Source organism: Leucopleurus acutus (assembly GCF_964270905.1).
Source record: "Leucopleurus acutus genome assembly, chromosome: 13".
Classification (NCBI taxonomy): domain Eukaryota; kingdom Metazoa; phylum Chordata; class Mammalia; order Artiodactyla; family Delphinidae; genus Leucopleurus; species Leucopleurus acutus.
This window is the reverse complement of record NC_139155.1, coordinates 62,629,633-62,650,906: the sequence shown is the minus strand read 5'-3', so window position 1 is coordinate 62,650,906 and position 21,274 is coordinate 62,629,633. Positions and strand designations below refer to the sequence as shown.

Below are 21,274 nucleotides of genomic sequence, written 5' to 3'. Positions count from 1 at the left end.
AAAAAATTTTTTCATACACAGTGAAAGAAAAGTAGTCGGAAACTTAACTTCCTCCTTAATTCTAAATCAGTCCTTCAATCCCCCAGCTCACCTGTCCATCATCACTGGCAGGCATCAGATGGTTGATCACTGAGGGGGCGGCCAGCTGAGCAATCGCATGGGCATAAGGAACAGCTTTCAGAGCTGTGTGCATGGGTTCCTTGGAAAAGGTGAAGCAGCGCCAGGCTATGGCGTTCTGTCAGAAACAGGAGAAGCCGCTTCAGTAGAGCCAATGGTGTCATGTTGGTGTGATGCTAAATTTGTTCAAAGATCCTTAACAAAAATATCTACTTTGCTAAGAGAAGTTAGCCAAGGAGTCTAGTAGCTGCATCTACAACTCTAAGTCAGTGTGCTCTGTAAAGGTTTCCTCCCCGAGCACAGTACTTACAGCATTAATAATGAGTCTAATTGGGATGTTGGCGTGCGTCTTGTTTACCAGCTTTAAAGGCAGAGCTTTCCAGCTTCCATAAGTCAAGTCACCAAAATCAAGAACATCTTTCTTTTCTGTTTCTACCTAAATTATGGGAAAAAAGGGATTTATAAAAACAATATATTAATAAATATCACAGCTTATGTTCACATCACTGCCCTTTCCAGCCACAAATAGTCAACATTAAAGGTAAACTTACCTAAGACTCCTGGGGCTATTTTACAATTCCTATTTTCAACACAAGTAAATTATTTTTCTGAGGTAGTCCACGTACCCAAATACACTACAGAACAAAGCAACAGCTTAGCTGCATTACTGTGAGAAGACAAACTGACAACTTTACAAAACACACAGCCTCCCTTCCACTAGCTCTACTGTTATACTACCGACTTCTCAATTCCCTCCAAAACATATGTGGGCATTTTTGGATTTAGTCCAAACTCTGACAACACTGAAAATGTTTACAATAATATCTAGGGACTTCGCTGGTGGCGCAGCGGTTAAGAATCCGCCTGCCAATGCAGGGGACACGGGTTCGAGCCCTGGTCCGGGAAGATGCCACATGCCTCGGAGCAACTAAGCCCATGTGCCACAACTACTGAGCCTGTGCTCTAGAGCCCGAGAGCCACAACTACTGAGCCTGTTGTGCCACAACTTCTGAATCCTGCACGCCTAGAGCCCGTGCTCCGCAACAAGAGAACCCATCACAATGAGAAGCCCACACACCACAACGAAGAGTAGCCCCCGCTCACTGCAACTAGAGAAAGCCTGCGCACAGCAACAAAGACCCAATGCAGCCAAAAAATTAATTAATTAGTTAAAATTTTTTTAAAAAACAAACCCCAGTTATTCCGATGTGCAGCCAGGGCTGACAGCCAGTGTCCTAAAGATGCCTGCAATCCCACAAGCATTTTGTTGCCCCAACCTGGCTAGACCCAATTTCTTTCACTTCCAGAAAATGAGCAACTGTATAAGAGGAAATTTTTCAGTGAGCAGTCTTCAGGTACAGAAAAGAGGATAATCTGAATGTGGTGTTTTCCTCCACACACATCAAACTACATGATGGAAACCAGCTGGAAAATAGGGTTTAACGTTATACTTTGCTTACAAACATCTTAGCGAGCATATCTGTGCTTCTATAAAACAAAAGAAATAATCTTAATTTTTTTGGCCTCGCTGTGCGGCTTGCCGGATCTCAGTTCCCTGACCAGGGACTGAACCCGCACCCTCGGCAGTATAAGCGCAGAGTCCTAACCACTGGACCGCCAGGGAATTCCAGAAATAATTTTAAATTTTGGAATAAGAAAATATTAAGAGTAATGTTTAGCTCAATTATAACTTTTGGCACATTCATCCACAAATTCATTTTACCCAAATTTTACTTCTAAAGTTGAACAGCCTCATTAAAATGCCAGGTATGACAAAGACCTGCTTACAAACAGTCACCTCGATCACGGGGGTCTCAGCAATGGCGGTGAGGACAACCCTGCTTGCCAGTGCTTCTGCCTGTGCCACTGTCTCTGCGTCAGCTGAAAACGGCCAAGAAGCAATGCTGAATATACATCGGAAAATCCCAGGATCAGACGGTATGAAGAGCACTTTTATCTCTTCTGTGGCATGAGGTCTTATGATGACTTTATTCTTGAAAACTAAACAAGGATAAGCTGAAAGATCCACCTTAAAAGAAGAGCCACATGGTCCGTTAAGAAATAACTTCACAATGAAAATCAGGAAGAAGAACCAACTAGTTTAAGATCCCTTTTCATAGTCACTCAAACTACCAAATCTAGATATGTTAGCTCTTGAAAAATACCCAGGCCTCATAACTCATTACCTGGAAAATACAGTTAGTCAAAATTATAAGGAATTTTTTTTTTTGGCCATGCCACACAGCTTGTGGGATCTTAGTTCCCAACCAGGGACTGAACCTGGACCACAGCAGTGAAAGCACCAAGTCCTAACCACTGGACCACGAGGGAACTCCCATAAGGACTTTTGAAGATACGTTATTTTTACCTTCACTTTTTTTGAAAAGGGTGCTGAAAATGGCAGCACCTCCAGCCTTGGACATCACCCTGGGACCTGTCTCCCACCCTGGACATCACCTGGGACCTGGTCTCTGCAGCTGTGTAACGTAGGGGGTTAGACTGATCTCCAAGGTTCACTGTCAGGCCTCCAAGTCTACGATTCTGACTCACTCCAATCTCTCCCTCCTCACTGTGAACAGGGATCTTCTTTTCTACTCCCACTTCCAGAGACATCATTACTTCCTACATGCTCCTAAAAAGGCCTCCAATCTCACCACCTTTCACCCTCAACCCTTTCCTCCAACCACCTGCCTTTCCTCTACCCTCAGGATCAGAGGGGAAAAGCTGGGGAAAGGGAGAGGGAGAGAAGACAGTCTTATTTTATCAAGTAAATCAAGGTTATCACTAGGACGTAAGAGGGGAGAGTAAACCCGTCCACCAATGTTTGTCTGCAAGAAGCTGCTGACCTTGTTTCCCACTCTCCCTACTCACCAAGGCCCACAGGGTCTAGAGTCTAGAACCTCAGCAGCTTTAACTGATCATGCGAGAGACCCCTGCTCTAATGTTAAAACTGTGTTTCCAGGTATTTCAAAAGATCATGTAAGAACATGATCAGATAAATTAACTTACTAAATGAAGGCACAGGTTGCAAGAGTAACTTGTTTCTTTTTTTTTTTCCTTTGGAATAAACGACAATAACTTATACTCAATCACATTTAACAAAAACAACGAATAGAGACAAGAAACTTGGAGCTCCAGTCAGTGGTTTAAGCCGACAGCACAAAAAGCACATTTACATGATTTTATAAACAATGAAACATAACGGTTAATAAATAAATAGTAACACCTGATGAAATCTGAGAAACACATTCAGATTTCACTTTCACTGGAAGTACTGCAACAAAAGGGGAACCAAGAAAAAGATACGATTCCAACGATTCTGTGCCAAGTATATGGTGGTGGACATGCTCCCTGGTATAAAAGGAAGTACTAATACTAGGCAAAGGAGAGCTTCAGCATTAATTGTACTGCAATCGCTAAGTCAGAGGAGAAAGACACAGAAAGCTCACCTTTTCACCGTTGACACTAACACTGAGGACCCCGATGCTGACCTGCAGCCAGCGGTCGGCGGGATTCAGGACACTAAGGTAGGTTTGTGACGCGATGCCAATACAGCAAGCATGAGGAAACTTCAATTCCTCAGGCACTCTTACTTTCCCTGGGTAGAGTTAAAGCAGAGTCAAAATGCATACCCAACACCCCATCAAAAGCACAACTGGTTAAATGGAAATTTTTACAGAAGACTACCTGTTGACACCGAGAGCTATGGTTTTATAAAGTGCCCCAGATCTAAATAGGAGTCCCCAACACTGCATACGCCTCAGCAGAGACTGGTCACTAATTTTCTCCTGAGGCAACCAGCCCATGAGGAAAAACAATCAAAATTGACCAAACTAAAAAATTTACAGCTAATCAACTCTTAGATGTTATTGCTATCAGTAATCTCTTCCCTTTTTCTCCTATAAATATAAGCCACTGCCTAACCTAATGAGAAATGATGGAGGCTCTAACTGATTTTTAACATGATGACCAAGCTTTTCACCATTCTTATGGGGTGACTGTGGAATTTCCTTCAGAAGAAAAAGAAGGCAAAACTGATCGTGCTGCAGTGGCCATGAGCACCGTGTCAGGAAAGCACAGCACCAAGCTCTGCTCCCAAGAGTGACCATCAGCACGAGCACAGGCAGCTCAGCCACTACAGGCGGGAGCGGAAGGGTGCTGCCTCTCACTCCCACACGAGTCACCCCTGAAGACTTAAAAACTGGCAGGAGACTCCCTCCTTCAGGGGGGTGATTCTATACTAGACGTTTCCTAGTTGAACCAACAACAGAATTCCAAGTTTGGAGCACAAGAGAGAAACAGAAAGACAAAGGCGGTGGGAGTTTTACCTGCGTTAAGTTTTTATGTTTTTCTAAGGCCACTCAGGGACCCTTGCACAGAAATACGTTATGGTCTGTGTTCCAAATTCAGGATAAAGAGAAAAGTTTACAAGAAATTCAGGCTAATCAGTATCTCCTTAAAACAAACTAGTTTTATGGTCCCAATTGAGAAAATTCAGTTTTTAAATAGCAGCAACCAACAACAATCAGTAGCAGAGAAGAAAGCATCTTACCAAATCCTGACATCACTCCTGAATCCCATGGATCAATTCCACAGTTTGGACCAAGAGACTGCACAGTAAAAGGTTTGGCTGTACTTAGAAGACTCTGATTGAAGGCGTTAGAATACAGGTTACAAAGGGAAGAGGCAGCCAACAACTCCGAGCTGATGTTCTGTCCAAGACAAAAGCCCATGGCCACAGAGTTCTGGACGTGCTCTGCTGTGACGACAGCAGGATGACAGTTTCCCGGGAGCCCACAGGCTGTGGCGTCGCCGGTCTGGCACCGAGGCAGTGCTCCTGAGCTCAGCTGGGCACAGGGAGCCATTGGGAGGGGACGGCGTGCTGAGAGCGCAGGGCCCGAGGTGGGCCCGTGCTGCCTTGAGGGAGCAGGGCCGCAGTCCTCGGTGCTGGGGAAGGAGGTCTGGGGAGGGCCCTGGCCAACGAACGCACTGTCGGCAGTAGATGTGTCTACAGGAGTCACACGTCCACTGTCGGGCACAGGCCCCTGGCGGGACACGGGGAGGCGTGGCGTGGCTGGCAGGGCCCACTGGCCAAGGCCCAACTCCCTTGGCAGAGCCAGGCTGACCTGGTCCAGTTCACTGGGATTTGAGGTCACACCTGCCACAGTGGTTTCTGACAGATCTTCGCTTTTGGAGGAAAGCTCTCTTCTCGATCTAAAGTTCGGTTTTACATCTTCAAGTTCACTACTCAGAGAAGCAGTTTCAGTTTCTTTTTCTGTGTCCAAGTTCTTCTGGATAATATACGGTAACGCTCCTTTTCCTCTACTTTGAAATGGACTTTTTTCTCTCAACTTATCCGGAGCCTGCTCCTGAGATGGAACTGGACTGGCCTGAATAATTGTGGTGCTCAACGTACTGGGGACATCACTCTGTGTGACAAAAAATGTTTAGAAATTATCCACAGATAAAGTGAGTACTACAAATGCAAACCATGCTGATATACTCTCAAAGAATAGAGATCTACATGATGTTACCTCTCTGAAAAAAGGACGGCTTATACAAAGTACTTCAGTGGCTGTGAAATGCAGGATTAAAAGTTAGAAAATCTGCATTCATTGTTCTTCCTAATTCACAGGACAAGAAACGAGTGGTTTTGTTTAGTAACTTAGTGGGTAGGTTTAGGCACAGCTTAGCGGAGGAGGCCTGCACTGCACACCGCAAGTCATACGCAGCTCATTACAAACTGAACACTGTCACGTTCACGAAACACACCTAGGTAGTAAAATTCTAGCTTCTCCCACACAAATCTCTCAGACCTCTCTGCTTCCCTCCCACCCCCATGGCCATGACCCTGGCCTGAGCCTGTGCTGCCCCTCGCCTGACAACTCCGGCCGCCTGGTGTCAAGTCCTCCTGGTTCTAACCTCACCCCTCAGTGCCTCCTCCACTGCAAGGAGCTTTCAAAACAACACAGAGCAGGTCTGTGTCCTACTTAAGAGCCTTCAAACTCCCAAATGTTACATCCACGATGTCGTGGTCTGGCCTCCCCTCCTCTTCTCCATGTACATGATTCACCGAAGCCATTCCAAACTTCTTGGGGGCTCTCAAATGCAGCGTGTTTTGCAATTCCCTGCCTCCCCCATGCCTGATTCCAGACAGTCCTCCCACCAAGCTTCACTGGACTCGCCACCTGGTCAGATTATCAGTCGCCTCCTGAATCTCTCACAGTGCATTTCACTACACGGCATGTCTTGCACGGCCTCCACCAGACTGAGAGCTTTTTGATGGCAGATGCTAAAATATTTGTACTTGTAGTGCCTACCCAACACGAGCAAAACACACACACACACTTATTTTAAAGTTAAAAGAGCAACAGAAATTAGGCCTGAACTCAAGTCTGAGTCCTACATCAGTAAGACTTCAGCTCCAGAAGCCTGAGTAAAGAAATAACAAAAGTGCTCCCACCTGGTGGTCCTTAAGGCCATGATCTGAGGCCATGGCGGGACAGGTGCTCTCTCGTTCAGACATGTAAGTCAGCCTGCTGATGCTGGCCTGTGGACTCGTCAGCTGGGATGACTCCCTCTCACAGGGGTGCTTTTGCAGGTGAGCTGCTGAACTGAAAGACTCCGGGGCACACCTGGAAGAGAGAACACCTGTGCCTGGACTTGTCCATCCCTTCACTTAACATCGTCTACACTGGCAGAAAGCCCTTCCTGCTTGCCTACAACCCTGTCAACCTGCACTACCGTCTGTCCCAGCTGCCATATACAACTCAACCCTAGACTCAACTCTTTTCACCCTTAATTATCTAAAACTGTAAATCATAGTCCTACTGAATGAAGTATCTGGTAAGCTACTGAAAAAGAAAAATGTTGTGGCAGTTTCATTAATAAATTTCACATACAGTCACATAACACTGTTAGCTGTTCATTCAGCAAAAGTTTACTGAATACCTGATATAGAGCAATGAGCAGAGCACTCGCCAATTCCTGCCCTCAAAGAGCAAAGATGGGGCTTCCCTGGTGGCGCAGTGGTTGAGAGTCTGCCTGCCGATGCAGGGGACACGGGTTCCTGCCCCGGTCCGGGAAGATCCCACATGCCACGGAGCGGCTAGGCCCGTGAGCCATGGCCGCTGAGCCTGTGCATCTGGAGCCTGTGCTCCGCAACAGGAGAGCCCACAACAGTGAGAGGCCCATGTACCGCAAAAATAAATAAAGATCTTTGATACAGATTGTTAAAAAAAAAAGAGCAAAGATGAAAACAATCAAAGAGATGGGAAGAGCCACACCACGGGCAGGAATAGGAGCAGTGCAACTCTCGGCTGAGCTATCAAGCATGCATAGCAAAAGCCCCTTGACTCAGGTGTTATACATCTAGAGATTAATCCTAAGAAAAAAATTAGTGCTAATTATAAAGATTCGCTAAAAGGATACATCATATATCACTATCAATAAAACGTAGGCAATCTTAAACGTCATGTAGGAGAAAGGAGGCTATTGAAATTATGGCACAGACACACAATAAAACACTATGTAGCTGTTTTAAATCATGCTGTTGACTACTAACCATTGACTCAGAAAGATGTTCAGAATATATTAAGTAAAAAAAAAGTTATAAAGCAATAAATAATAAGCTCCTGCATCTATTTAATACATGTGCCATATTCTGTCAGGTAGTCCCCAGCACGGGGCCAGGCCAGCCCAACAGAGGAGAGGGCCAAGCTGCCCCTCAAGGCAGAGTGCAAAATCACACTGGGTGGGAAACACCGTCACAGCCGCCTCTGGAAACAGCTGCCGCATCCCCTGAATACTCTGCCATTTAGTTTCAAGTCAGCCCTTAATCTGACTGAATTTTACCCATCATTTTTGTGCACAAAGTTCAGAATACTCAGGTGGCCAGCGGACACAGAGAGAAAATCCTATTTTGAATTCTGGATTTTTAAAAGGACCAAATCAAGACAGCCCTGACACAATACTAGTTAGTGAATCTCTAACCAATGAAGACAAAATATTAACCAAATTGCTTCAGGTCCTCTTTAGTCACTGAATAACATGCACCTGCGTGGGTTCTGTATGCACATGCGCACACACACATGCACACACATACTCACACAGACACCATGGGGCAGCAGGAAAAGAGTTCTGGGTACTGGGGTACGTGCTGAGTCTAGCTCCTTTGGTCGAAATGAACAAATGCATTTAGGTTGTATTACTTCAAGCAATGAGAAGTGAACTGTAAGAACACACAAACAAAAGAAGAGAAATTTCAGTCCGGATGTCAGACTCCAAAGGAAGCCAAAAGCTGCCAAGGTGCCAGCCACACAGAACCTCAAGGCAATTCTGGAATTAGAAGCTCTAAATCAGCACTACGGACCTGCTGGAAGCTGGCTGGACGCTGGAAGACCAGCCAGCAGGAAAACTGGTGAGCAGCAAACTCAGTAGATAAAGGGCTCTCACCAGAAAGATGTGGCCACTCAACAGATCAACATTCTGACCAACATTTCACCGTGAATATTAAGAAACTTAATATTCTTATGAGTATGGGACTTCCCTGGTGGCACAGTCGTTAAGACTCCACACTCCCAATGCAGGGGGCCCAGGTTCGATCCCTGGTCAGGGAACTACATCCCACATGCTGCAACTAAGAGCTCGCATGTCACAACTAAGGAGCCCACCTGCCGCAACTAAGACCCGGCAGAATCAAATAAATAAATAAATATTTTAAAAAATTAAATAAAAAACTTAATGAACTGGAAAAACCTGAAAAAAACCCATGAAACTCATTTTACCATAATACAAAAGTACAAGAAGGATTTCAATAAAAAGAAATGAATACAAAATGAATGTCCACATTGGAAGCCATGAAAGCATAGCTGATGCTACAGAAAATCAGTGACATCAAGGATAAACACTTGAACAGCTCGGCTACCCCGCAACACAGGGAGAACACATAAAGAAACGAAGATGAGGGACTTCCCTGGTGGTCCAGTGGTAAAGAATCCGCCTTCCAATGCAGGGGATGTGGGTTCGATCCCTGGTCGGGGAACCAAGATTTCACATGCCTCGGGGCAACTAAGCCTGTGCGCCACAACTATTGAGCCTGTGTGCCTCAACCAGACAGCCCATGTGCCGCAAACTACAGAGCCCATGCGAGCCCGCGCGAGACAACTGGAGTGAGAAAAGCTGCCCGCCACAACTAGAGAGAAGCCCGTACGCCGCAACAAAGAGCCTGCACGGTAAAACAAAAGATCCTGCGTGCCGCAACGAAGACCCAACTCAGCCAGAAAATAAAATAATAAAAAAATTTAAACAAACAGACCAAAAAAAAAAAAAAAAGCACAAAGATGAGGAAAAAGAAAACAGGCATGGATGCCCAGAGAGGCAGTACCAGCTGCTGGGTGCAGGAGGAGGAGGGAGTCACAGGCAACAGGAAACAAAGTCTCCTCAGTGGAAGAGAGAACTGTGCGCAGGAAAATCAGCCACAAGACGCCAGCATGTTCATTTAAGCTGATGAGAAAAAAAGGAGATGAGCGAAAGCAGGAAGATAAAATGGAGCTGGATGCTCGGCCTCGGCAGGAACGCCTATCATGCAGCAGGAGAAGGGACAGGAGAACGAATCTCAGAATCTGCTGGTGTCCAGCTTCTTTCCCCCTAAGGCTGCAGTCTGGCCGTGGCTGAGAGGTGGGGGTGTGGGTGCAGGTGGCTGACCCGTAGGGAGAAGGAAGCCCACCAACAGTCACTTTAGAAAGGTCAACGTGACGCTCTCATTCAAAATATCTGACCAAGTTCATGAGAAAGTTCAGTATCCCCCTAAGATATGTTTCCTACACTTAATGAATAAGTGTATTTTCTTAGGCGCAAAAGAAAAAACAGGTGGGTCCAAAACTGAGACCATCCAGCCCAGCATTCTGTCTCTGATCATGCAGTAAAGGGCAGGTGAAGGAAAAAAAATCATAACAATATGTCTTTATAGAGCACTTACAGTTGTTATTAAATGCCTTCATATACAATTTTTTAAAATGTCAAGATCACAGAAAACAAGATGAAACTGGAAAGTACACGGGGGTTAAGAAACAAAAAAGAAAATAGTACAAGGAATCTAGAAATCAGAAATGTGAAATGCAAACAAAATGAAAAAGTAAGAAAGAGGCAGGTCACTGTGGTGATGGCAAAGTTCTATGTCTCTGATTGTGGAGGTGGTTACACACATTCACACCTGTGATAAAATGACACAATTCTACCCACTTGCCCTGCCCAGGACAAGTGATTGCACAAGTGGTGATTCTGTGCAGCATCTTGGGGAGCTGGGGAGGGACATGGGGTCTCTCTATACTATCTTTGCAACTTCCCGTGGATCTACAATTATTCTAAAATAAGTTCTTAAAGAAAGGATTACAAACAAAATAAATGCAGATCCCACATATGCAAGACTAGAGTTCCTGGGGTCAGGACCAATATCTTAATAAGTAATTTAAAAAAAAAACCTTTCCTAAATAAAAGAATGCTTGACTCCACATACTGAAAGGGTGCTGTGTGACAGGGCAAGGTGGCCATCAGGTCAACATAGAGACATAGCCTAACAAGGTTACTAGACTTGAAAGATCTTATTAGACTTGAAAGCATCTTTGACATAAAGCTTACAAAAAGATCAAGTCAATTCTGAGGCAAAAACTGTTGCCATACAGAAAGTTTATTTTATTAAATCTATGGATTTTTTCTTTTATGGCTTTATAAAAGATCTTTTATATGTTCCTCTATGGAAAGATTTTAATAAGCAGAAAATTTTACCTAAGCAGTGAAATTATCATAAATGTTCAATAGTTTGAAACAAATTGAAATTATATTTGATATCCAAGTTACCTATTATGTGTTTCCCAAGATGCTCCTGGATTTTGCATATTCATCAGAAATGGTGTGGGTAAGCTAGAGCTAAGTATCCGGGAGAGCAAAAAATACAAGAAAGGAAAAAACCTTCTAAAGACTAGGAACTGTATAACTCATGTCACAAACAAAGGGCTACTCACTTTCCCTAATACGTCAAGGGCTCCGAGAAATGGAGACAAAAGAGACTAACAGTTCATGAGAAAAATGGGCAACAAACATGAATAGATATATGATACAAAAGGAAATATAAAGGAAAAGATGCTCATCATCACTCATGATTTAAAGTTATACTGAAATAGTTTTTTTTCACCTATCAGACTGTCAACAAAAAGTTTGATAAACATTCTGTTGGTGAGGTTGTGGGAAACAAGCTCTTTCCTAAACTGTTGGTGGAAAATTAAACTAACACAACCTCTACAGAGGGTTGTACTAATTTAAATAGGAACGTGAATGCATATACTCTTCAACCCAACAATCTCATTTCCAAGAATTTATCCTGTAATACATCTGCATGCGTGCAAAGTAATACAGATAAGGCTGGGATAAGTAACCTTGTGTAGCAAAACATAAGAAGTGTGTAAAGGACCCTCTATTGACTATAAAGAGGGATGAAAATAAGAATATACACTCATATCTGTGTATGTGCACAAACAAAGACCAGAAGGAAACCTAAGAAACCAGCAATAGCAGCCCCTGGTTAGAGGACTGGAGAACGAGGCAGACAATGAGCTTAATGGAGGGAAACACACACACGTGCACATTTATACACAAATACACAAACACATCTGATGAAGCATTACATTCACACTGTTCAAAGTTCTATGGACACACACATATACCTGTATATGTGTAAACTTTTGAAACAATGTTGACTTAAGGCATTTTTGAAAAATTAAAAAGATCTTATAACTTGAAGCTTAAGTTACCCTACAGGTTGTGCTAAAACATGTAAAATATTAGGATTCTTATCCTAACCTTTGAAAAAGCACTTATCAATCTCATTAGTATTAAAAACACAAATAATACTGTAAGATAAAAAAAAATCCAAAATTAAAAGTTATTTAAAATGCTGATAAGAAAACAGTAGAATGCACACCTTCAACAAACACAGATGGTAAGAGTGCAAGTCTTTAAGACTCTTTTAGAAAATAGTTTGCTAATCCAGAGAGCCTGAAAATATTCTTATCCCTGACTTGGTAATTTCACTTCTGAGGAAATCAGTTAAAACACAGGAAAAATTTTATAAGCAAAGTTGTTCATCTCAGTATCATTAAAATGGCAAACAAACAAAAAAGGTAAAATATAGTATCACCAGTATCGACCAGAAGCACCAAATAAACTGTGACAGATTCATTATGCAGTCTATAACATTAATTTTCTTTTAAATGTAGGAATTATTTTAATAAGTGAAAAAAGCAGGGTATGAAAATTTGCAAAGAAAAATATCTTGAAAGAAGTTCACAAAATATTTATAACGGTTACTTCTGAGAGACGAAGCTATAGATAACTAATTTTCTTTACACTTTGTTCCAATTTTCCTACACTGAGCATGTATTTTATTACTTTAAAAAAAAAAAAAAAAGGTTAAGCACCTACCCTGATAAACTATTTCCAGAAATCTCACTAGGAGAAGAATGACTCAGTGGAGAAGTGGAAGGTCGGAAGCTATCCTGGTCATCCTCCGAGCCATGTCCACCACACTCAGGAGAGGGATTTTTCAAATCTACCAGAAAGGTGTATTTTCCAATGAGAACAGAAAAAAAAAACACTCTGTGTAATTTTTTGAATGTGACCAATTACTCTGACACTTACCAACACTTTTAGGTGAGATTATGGAATGGTTTTCAAAAGTCACATGCTTTTCACTGTTACTTGTCTCACTAACATACTCATTTTGCCTCTGATATTTTCTACTATTCTGTGTGTCTTCATGCTCTTCTGACAGCCAGAGGGATACTACCCTGGGGTTCCTGACTAATGAGCTATCAAGGGCTGGAATGGATACGGAGGCAGCTTTTTCACCATCACCAGAATCTGGTGATTTATGGTCAATGGAATGTGTCTTCACATCAACCCCTGCACCCTCTCTCTCTCCCATATTTGTAAGAACTGAATTTGAAGAGTTTATCGTTCTCAGTGATGCCTGGTCCACGCTCTTTCCACTTTCACCATAAAAACCAGCTGCTGTGTCTTCTTCTGGTTCCCTTATACTTATGCTAGTAGCACCCAGGTCCACTGCATGGATGTCATGTGTAGTCCGTTCTTTGGACAAAGATAAATCCCAAGCATCAGACACACCAGCTCTTGAAAAGTTGTCCATTCCACTTTCATATCTACTAATTTCTGTTTTTTTAAGGTATTTCTCCATATCAAATGCGTTGGATCCATTACTTTTTTCCAGCTCATTAGGTAAGAAATGAGACACAGCCGAACAGTGCTTTTGTTTACCATCGTCCTGAGAAGTCTTCTCTTGGGTTTTATTTGAAAGTGCCTTGATCATGGCGGCGAGCTGGGAGGGGTCAGCGTTCACTGATGCATCTGCGATGGCAGAAGCAATGGTGCTTATCCTCAGCACAGAATCACCACCGCTAGGCAGTTCGCCTGTGCGTCTCTGGGGTTTGCTGTTGATGAGGAAAGTGTCCTAGAAATGAGAAAGTTCACATCAGTTCCATGGACAAGCACATATTAGTTTAAGCTTTATTTGTAAGTGCTACATAAGATCTGACGGCAGCAAGAAATTAATGGTATACCAGTTAAACCTCCTAATGAAAAAAGACAGCTGCTATCAACTTGATTTGTAGAGTACTCGGTCACTTACAAAGTCGGTTCATCAGTTGTTCAAAAAAAAAACCCTTCAGGAGTTAAAGAAATGCTAAAACTGAATCAGAAAATAATTTAAAACCAAAAAATTGAAATACTGAAATTGAGAAGCCATTGAGCCACAGTGACTGCAATTATGATTATTGGTAATTTCATTCAATTGTTAGATTTATAAGCAAGACATAAATAGAAACCAGGGGTAAAATAATGAAATGGAACCAACAGCAAAGCAATATTAAAAAATGCAAATTAAGACTTCTGCCTCTAGTAATAGCAGACTAAGTGATGCAAACCAACTCTTGCTGACAACAATTAGACAGCATATCCGAAAACATCTCTTAGAAGGCGCTGGAGAGCCAAAAAAGGAATAAAAAACTATGGGGCCAAAATCCAAGAGAAGAGAGCATCCCATAGAGGTGAGCCCAGTCCCAGGGATGCTCCACCCCTGGGTAGCTGCTTTAGGAAGAGGCTACTGCTAAGACATCAGGAAGCTTAAGAAGCTAAGAAAATCTTTTTTGAAACGATAATTTTTTAAAAAGAAGCTAAGAAAAGCTGCTCTATGGGAGTAAGGGTACAAAAATCAGGTTCAGAGTTTGCCAGTGATGAGGGGAAGGCGGTGACCATGGTAAACATCCATGCTTTAGGACGAGACCACAGAGGGCTACTCCCTAGGAGTAAAGGTGGCCCTCAGGGGGACTGGAGGCCAAGCTCCAATCAGCTCAATCCCAATAACTGAATTAAAGCAACCTGAGACTGCTACTGTTCCTCGCTCAGTAGCAGCCAAAAATCCTGCCTGGAAGATCTCCCATGGCCTCAAATATTTCAGCAACTTTTCCTGTAAAAGTCCACTCCTCTATCAATGAATGACACACAATGTTCCAAGGTAATGTGGCCCACATCACAGAAAAACACAACTGTGGGGCTTGCAGACAGTGGATTATCAGAGTCTAAAACACATCTAAATCTAAAACATACTTAAGGAATTAAAAACAACATTAAGAACTCAACGGAAGACTAGAAATTATCAAGAAAGAACTAAATGTAAATTCTATAATTAAAAAATACAATGAAAAATTAAGAATCCAATGGACAGGGGGTTCCCTGGTGGCACAGTGGTTAAGAATCCATCTGCCAATGCAGGGGACATGGGTTAGAGCCCTGGTCTGGGAAGATCCCACATGCTGCGGAGCAACTAAGCCCATGCGCCACAAGTACTGAGCCTGCACTCTAGAGCCCATGCTCTAGAGCCCCCGAGCCACAACTACTGAGCCCACGTGTCACAACTACTGAAGCCCGCGTGCTTAGAGCCCATGCTCTGCAACAAGAGAAGCCACCACAAGGAGAAGCCCGCACACAACGAAGAGTAGTCCCTGCTCAACGCAACCAGAGAAAGCCAGCGTGCAGCAACGAAGAACCAACACAGCCAAAAATAATTAATTAATTTAAAAAAAATTAGTATGTCTTACAAAAACCTTCCAGAAAATAAGAAAAATGAGACCAGCAAAACCTTGGTACCAAAACCAAACAAGGACATGGTAAGAAAGAGCATCAACCCACTTGTGAACACATATGCAAAATTCTAAATAAATTATTATCAAACTGAATCCAACCATCTATAAAAATGATAATGTATCATGACCCAAGTAGAGAAGAGCAGCTTTAATATTCAAAACCATGTCATGTAACTCACCACATCACCAAAAGAAAACTCATGTTCACCTAGATAGATGCAAAACAGCACTGGACAAAATTCAACCTCCTTATCAATTAAAATAAAACTAGCAAACAAATATTAGAAGGGAATTTAAAAAACCTGATGATAAATAAAAACCTAGAGCATCCATCAAATTTAAAGACAAAATACTATTGAAAATTTTCCCTCTGAGTCAGGGAAACCCAACATCACCACTTCTATTCACTGTTCTAAGATGCAGTCAAGTAAGGCCAGACAAAGAAATGAAGGTATAAAAATTAGAAAGGAACAAAACTGTTGGTATTCTCAGATAATGTAAGTGCATATACAGAAAAATCCAAAGAATCCATAAATAAGAATGAATTTAGCACGCTTGCTGAATAAGGTAAGTATATTAAAAAACATGTATTTCTGTTTAGCCACAACAAAGGGAAAATTAAGTTCAGAAAGATAATATTAAAACACCACTTCAAACAATTCAGAAAGAAATCTAACAAATGATGTGTTAAAATCTCTGCACAAAAAAGCCCCATAAAATACTGAGAGGAGGGCTTCCCTGGTGGCGCAGTGGCTGAGAGTCCGCCTGCCAATGCAGGGGACACGGGTTCGTGCCCCGGTCCAGGAAGATCTCACATGCCGCGGAGCGGCTAGGCCAGTGAGCCATGGCTGCTGAGCCTGCGTGTCCGGAGCCTGTGCTCCGCAACGGGAGAGGCCACAACAGTGAGAGGCCCGCGTACCTCAAAAAAAAAAAAAAAAATACAGAGAGGAATTAGAACTTAAATGGAGGGACCTGTAATCTTCTTGGATTAGAAGATTCAATATTATAAAGATGTCAGTTTCACCGTTCTACAGATTAAACACAATCCCAACTTAAAGCTCAGCAGGGTTGCTAGTTGGTTGTGAAAGGTGACAATCTGACTTCAAAATATATATGGGAATGTAAAGAACAAGAACAGCCAAGATACTTTTAAAGAAAAATAAGAGGGGAAGACTTATTCTGCTAGATATCAAGACCTACTATAAAACTACACTATTTTAACAGTGTCATATTGACATAAGACAGATCCCAAATATCCATCAACAGTAGGGTGAATATATCAATGACAGAATATTCGTAATAGAATACAATACAGCAATGAAAATTAACTATTATACTTATCACAGTTGCATCTTGCAAACCTAAGTGGAAAAAAACGAAGACAAATATATGCTACTGGGACTTCCCTGGTGGCACAGTGATTAAGAATCTGCCTGCCAATGCAGGGGACACAGGTTCGATCCCTGGTCTGGGAAGATCCCACATGCCACGGAGCAACTAAGCCTGTGCGCCACAACTACTGAGCCTGCGCTCTAGAGCCCACAAGCCACAACTACTGAAGCCCACGTGCCTAGAACCTGTGCTCCACAACAAGAGAAGCCACCACAATGCAATGAGGAGCCCACGCACTGCAACAAAGAGTAGCCCCCGCTCACCACAACGAAGAGTGGCCCCCACTCGCTGCAACTACAGAAAAGCCCGCACGCAGCAACAAAGACCCAACGCAGCCAAAAATAAACAAATAAATAAATTTATATTTAAAAAATATATATATATGCTACTACATGATTTCTTGTATATAAAGTTCACAAACGGGTGAAACTGATACAGTGTCATAGGTCAGACAGGAGGAAGTAGTGTTCAGGAGGAACAAAAAAATGGCTCCTGGGCTGTGGGCAACGCTCTCTTTCCTGACCTGGGGTGTACATGGGTGTATAAGCTGTGATAACTCACTGACTGTAAGTTTGTTTTATAAACTCTTCGTACATTTATTGTACACTGATAATATTTAAAGGATACTTGTAATAAAATTGAGTAAGAAAAATGTTATGCATTTTTTACATGTGACTTTATCTTGATCTTGTATGAGAATTATGACAGCGAGGTTTTAGCTTTCCTTCATGAAAGGCTTAAAATACCTCTGTTTTCCCTTTATTGGCAGTTAATGTCACATCATTTTCATCCACTTGTGAAATACTCTCCAGTTCTTCAGCCTGAAGTGTAACTGATCCTTCACTTAGCTGTGCCTTTAAATCTCCTGTAGAAAATATGTAATATTCAACTTACATCTATATACTATCTCACAGAAACAATCCGTGGGATAAGGACCACTAAATATCCCAACCCCCCCACCCCCCACTGGAATATAGGCTCTTTAAGGACTAAAGCACATTTTATACAATTTCATGATACAATGCACGAGGCATTATACTAGCAAAAAGTAGCTGCTTGATAATTGTTATGTTAACCAAGAAAGTCTGATTTTAAATATTCATCACAGATATTTATCACATTTATACTATCACAGTCCAAATCTGAAAACTTCTCTTTAAAAGTTCACCTAAATAATAAATATAATAGCTAAAATTCATTAACTCAGCAGTTTAATAGGCCAAAGTTAACCCAACCACTTGAACAGATTGTATTTCATTTACTTTTGTTTTTACAAAAGGATTTAGGTGAATTTTGGCTGACTTGTTTCTACTTTAGATTGAAAAGGCAATGTGAAGTTATATAAAAATCAAATCTGTAACTAATACTCAAAAAATTCAAAGTGGTATATACATTACTTTCTTCCACATAAAGAACATGATCACACAACCACTAACTTACAGGTTAAAAAAAAACTTCATTTAATCCATTACCTGAAAATAGACCATGGTTAAGATGAGCCATTTCTTTCTCCAAATTACTTCTTGATACATCTGATTTTCTTATTAGAGCAATAGGTTCTCTCTTCTCTGGTGATCTAATAAAATAACCAAATGATGGCTACAAAATAAACATGACAATTATTTCCTTAGTTTTCAACTGCTTTGAGAAATTCTAGACTATTTTATCCTAATAGTGGTAACCTAGCTAAAATTGATTTCAACAAAATGATTCTGATTTTTCCATTTAAACGTAAGTTGGGACTTCTCTGGTGGTCCAGTGGTTAAGAATCCACCTTCCAATGCGGGGGACACGGGTTCGATCCCTGGTCAGGGAACTAAGATCTCACATGCCACGGGGCAACTAAGACCCCACACCACAACTACTGAGCCCACATGCCGCAACTAGAGAGAAGCCCGCGCGCTGCAATCAAGACCCGACGCAGCCAAAAACAAACAAACAAACAAAAACAAAATAACATAAATTACTAGAAATGAACTTTACAAGTCCAGACAGGACCTTTTATTTCCTTACTGCTAGCTATCTTTAATCATCAGAATGAATATTATCAAATAATTTGCCCTTACTAAGAAATCCAAATTAAAACAACCCAGAAATGATACTTTGTTCCTCCAGTAATTGTTACTGAGCACCTGGTATGTGTCAGGCACTGGTAATAATCATCAGTGACATGTCAGTGAGAAAAAAGATATAAAACTTCCTGCCTTCCTGGAACTTACGGTACTTACAAGGGTATTTTATTTTACACAATAAATATGCCCTTGAAAATCTGTATTAAGATGACATACATTCCTACTGCCCTAGATGAGCGTTCAGAAGGTCACATTCACAGACCTTGCTCAAGGGCAGGGAATTCCCACCTGGCTTCCTTCCAGAGCTCTCATGATAGACCTGAAAAGCAAATTCACTAATGCACTCAATTTTTGATCAATCTTCACTCGAGGATTTCCTCCCTTGATTCAGCAACTTGAACCAAGTAACATTTCATAACTAATACAAAATGACAGATCCATCTTTCCACTGTGTGGTGTTTTGTCCAGCTGTTCAGAAAGGAATTCAGTTATGCTTCAACTTCTCTTATAATGTCAAAACCAATCCATCCAGGCAGAAAAATCTGCCTAAGTATTTACTCTCATTCTTTAATTCACTGCATAGACAGGACCCACAGTTCAGTTTCAAATTTTCCTGTAAGTCAACTTCTAACACCCTAGCTGTTTAAAATTATACTCTTAGTGAAATCCTACTTTAATACACACTCCCTCCGACAGCACTATGTCCCTCCATGAAATTCACCAACAGGTCCTTCGACTCTACCTCCAGAGGAAATCCTGAACCCTAGAACTTTTGTTTCCGTACTGCCATCCTAGGCCTCGGCCTTCATGGCATCTCCTCCACGTGCTAAGCCTCTGCCTGCTTCTCCTCCTCTGAGGCTCAGGAACCTCCTCCACCCGGCTCCTGTCACACCTGGAGATGGGCCGGGCACCCTGCCTCCAAGCACATCTCCCCAGTTTCCTTGAGATGAACCCGAGCCCTGCAAGGGCCCCTCATGACCTGGCCCTTGTCTACTTCTGCCATCAGACCACCGACCCGAAGCCCACTCACACGAGCTGTGGGCCTACTCTCTGCTTCTCCGATATACCCTCCAGCTCCCACCTCCAAGACTTTTCTGGGAACACGCTGCCTCCTCCCCACCATTCGGGCACCACCCCAGTGCCCCTATTCAGACACCACTCTGACCCCCACAGGCGACACAGCTTCTCCTCACTCCTTCATACAATCTACCACTATCACTTGCATTTAAAACTTTTTACATGTACATTTTAAAAAACCAAAACACTCCTATATTTCAAAACATGTTTTTAGACCAGAGGTTTAAAAAATGAATCTTTGAATTCTTCCCACAACCAATGATAGAACATCAGCAACCAATGAAACAGCAACTAACAGGGATGGAGTACTTAATGCACTTGAGGCCGTGCTAAACACTGTACGTGCACTATCACAGTATCCCCCCCAAAACTCTATAAGACAGTATTCCATTCTAGAAATTGGAAAATCAAGGCACAGAGGAGTTAAATACATTGTTCCATGCCACAGAACTAGTTAAAAGACAGAGCTAGGACTGCAGTCAGGGTACAGCCACTAAAAAACTGAAGCTCTTTACCACTATTCCACCATGCAGTCCCTATCCTGTCTCTGCTTTAAAGATACTCTGATCTAGCTACACCATCATAACCTTCAAAACATAAGGGCAAGTGAATTTAACCACTTCTAGAACACATGGTACTTACTCTTTTCACATTGTAACCACCACCAAGGCAACCGAGAGCTTCAGACCTTTGAGCAAAGAACTCTCCTAAAGACAGACGTAAATAAGTGGCATCGTCTTTGTCCAAATCTGATGTGCTAAGTGATCTCCTCAACAGACCATAATTGACTGAAGTTCCCCACGATGTATCCCCTAGGGCAACTGAAGTGTTCTGGGCATCTATATTTTCTTCCTAGGAAGAAAGTCATCATTTCATTTCATTTCTCCAGCAAGCCTTCTGTTTTTCTAATATATAAAAATACAAATTTCACTAAGGAAATTTAAATATTTAAAAGTTTTTAAAATGTGGACAAATTCAAGCTTAAGCAGCTAATAAAGGTAATAAAGTCCAGAAAAAGAGAAATTTTTTAATACCTGAGTTATGATATGCATTGTTTTAACATATTGCTTAAGTCAAAGACTGATTGTCATTAATACAAATCTTCAGAAAGGAGTACATCTTCAAATAAAAACGAATAGCACTAAATTCCCTCATTTTAAAACATGGTAAAAAACAATATCTTTGAAGCCTATTAAGGCAATTTTAAGTGAACTAATAAACACTATTTCAGTATGCCAGCTTTTTCTCAATTAATAATTTAGAGTCTGAAGGAAAAGGCAGAAATTGTCTAAACATGAGAAAAATCAAGATATAATTCTATACTCACTATGTATCTTTTCAGAAAGAAATGAACATTTTGCCTACATTTAAATACAAGAAAAACTCTAAACTTTGGTTAATGTC

At 41.8% G+C, this 21,274-nt stretch overlaps 1 protein-coding gene across 2 annotated transcripts in view; it reads right to left on the bottom strand.

Annotated features, from left to right (window-relative positions):
* The window catches only part of CEP192 (centrosomal protein 192), a 94,358-nt gene that overhangs the window by 39,872 nt on the left and 33,212 nt on the right, over positions 1–21,274 (bottom strand). For both annotated transcript variants that reach the window (XM_082853458.1, XM_082853457.1), the window contains 11 exons: positions 20,513–20,722; positions 18,194–18,320; positions 17,468–17,586; positions 12,811–13,639; positions 12,595–12,721; positions 6,581–6,752; positions 4,670–5,546; positions 3,567–3,715; positions 1,916–2,146; positions 428–553; positions 92–235 (listed from right to left, as the gene is read on the bottom strand). In XM_082853458.1, coding sequence (XP_082709584.1) covers positions 92–235; positions 428–553; positions 1,916–2,146; positions 3,567–3,715; positions 4,670–5,546; positions 6,581–6,752; positions 12,595–12,721; positions 12,811–13,639; positions 17,468–17,586; positions 18,194–18,320; positions 20,513–20,722 — 3,111 coding nt within the window. The remainder of the gene's footprint in view (positions 1–91; positions 236–427; positions 554–1,915; positions 2,147–3,566; positions 3,716–4,669; positions 5,547–6,580; positions 6,753–12,594; positions 12,722–12,810; positions 13,640–17,467; positions 17,587–18,193; positions 18,321–20,512; positions 20,723–21,274) is intronic.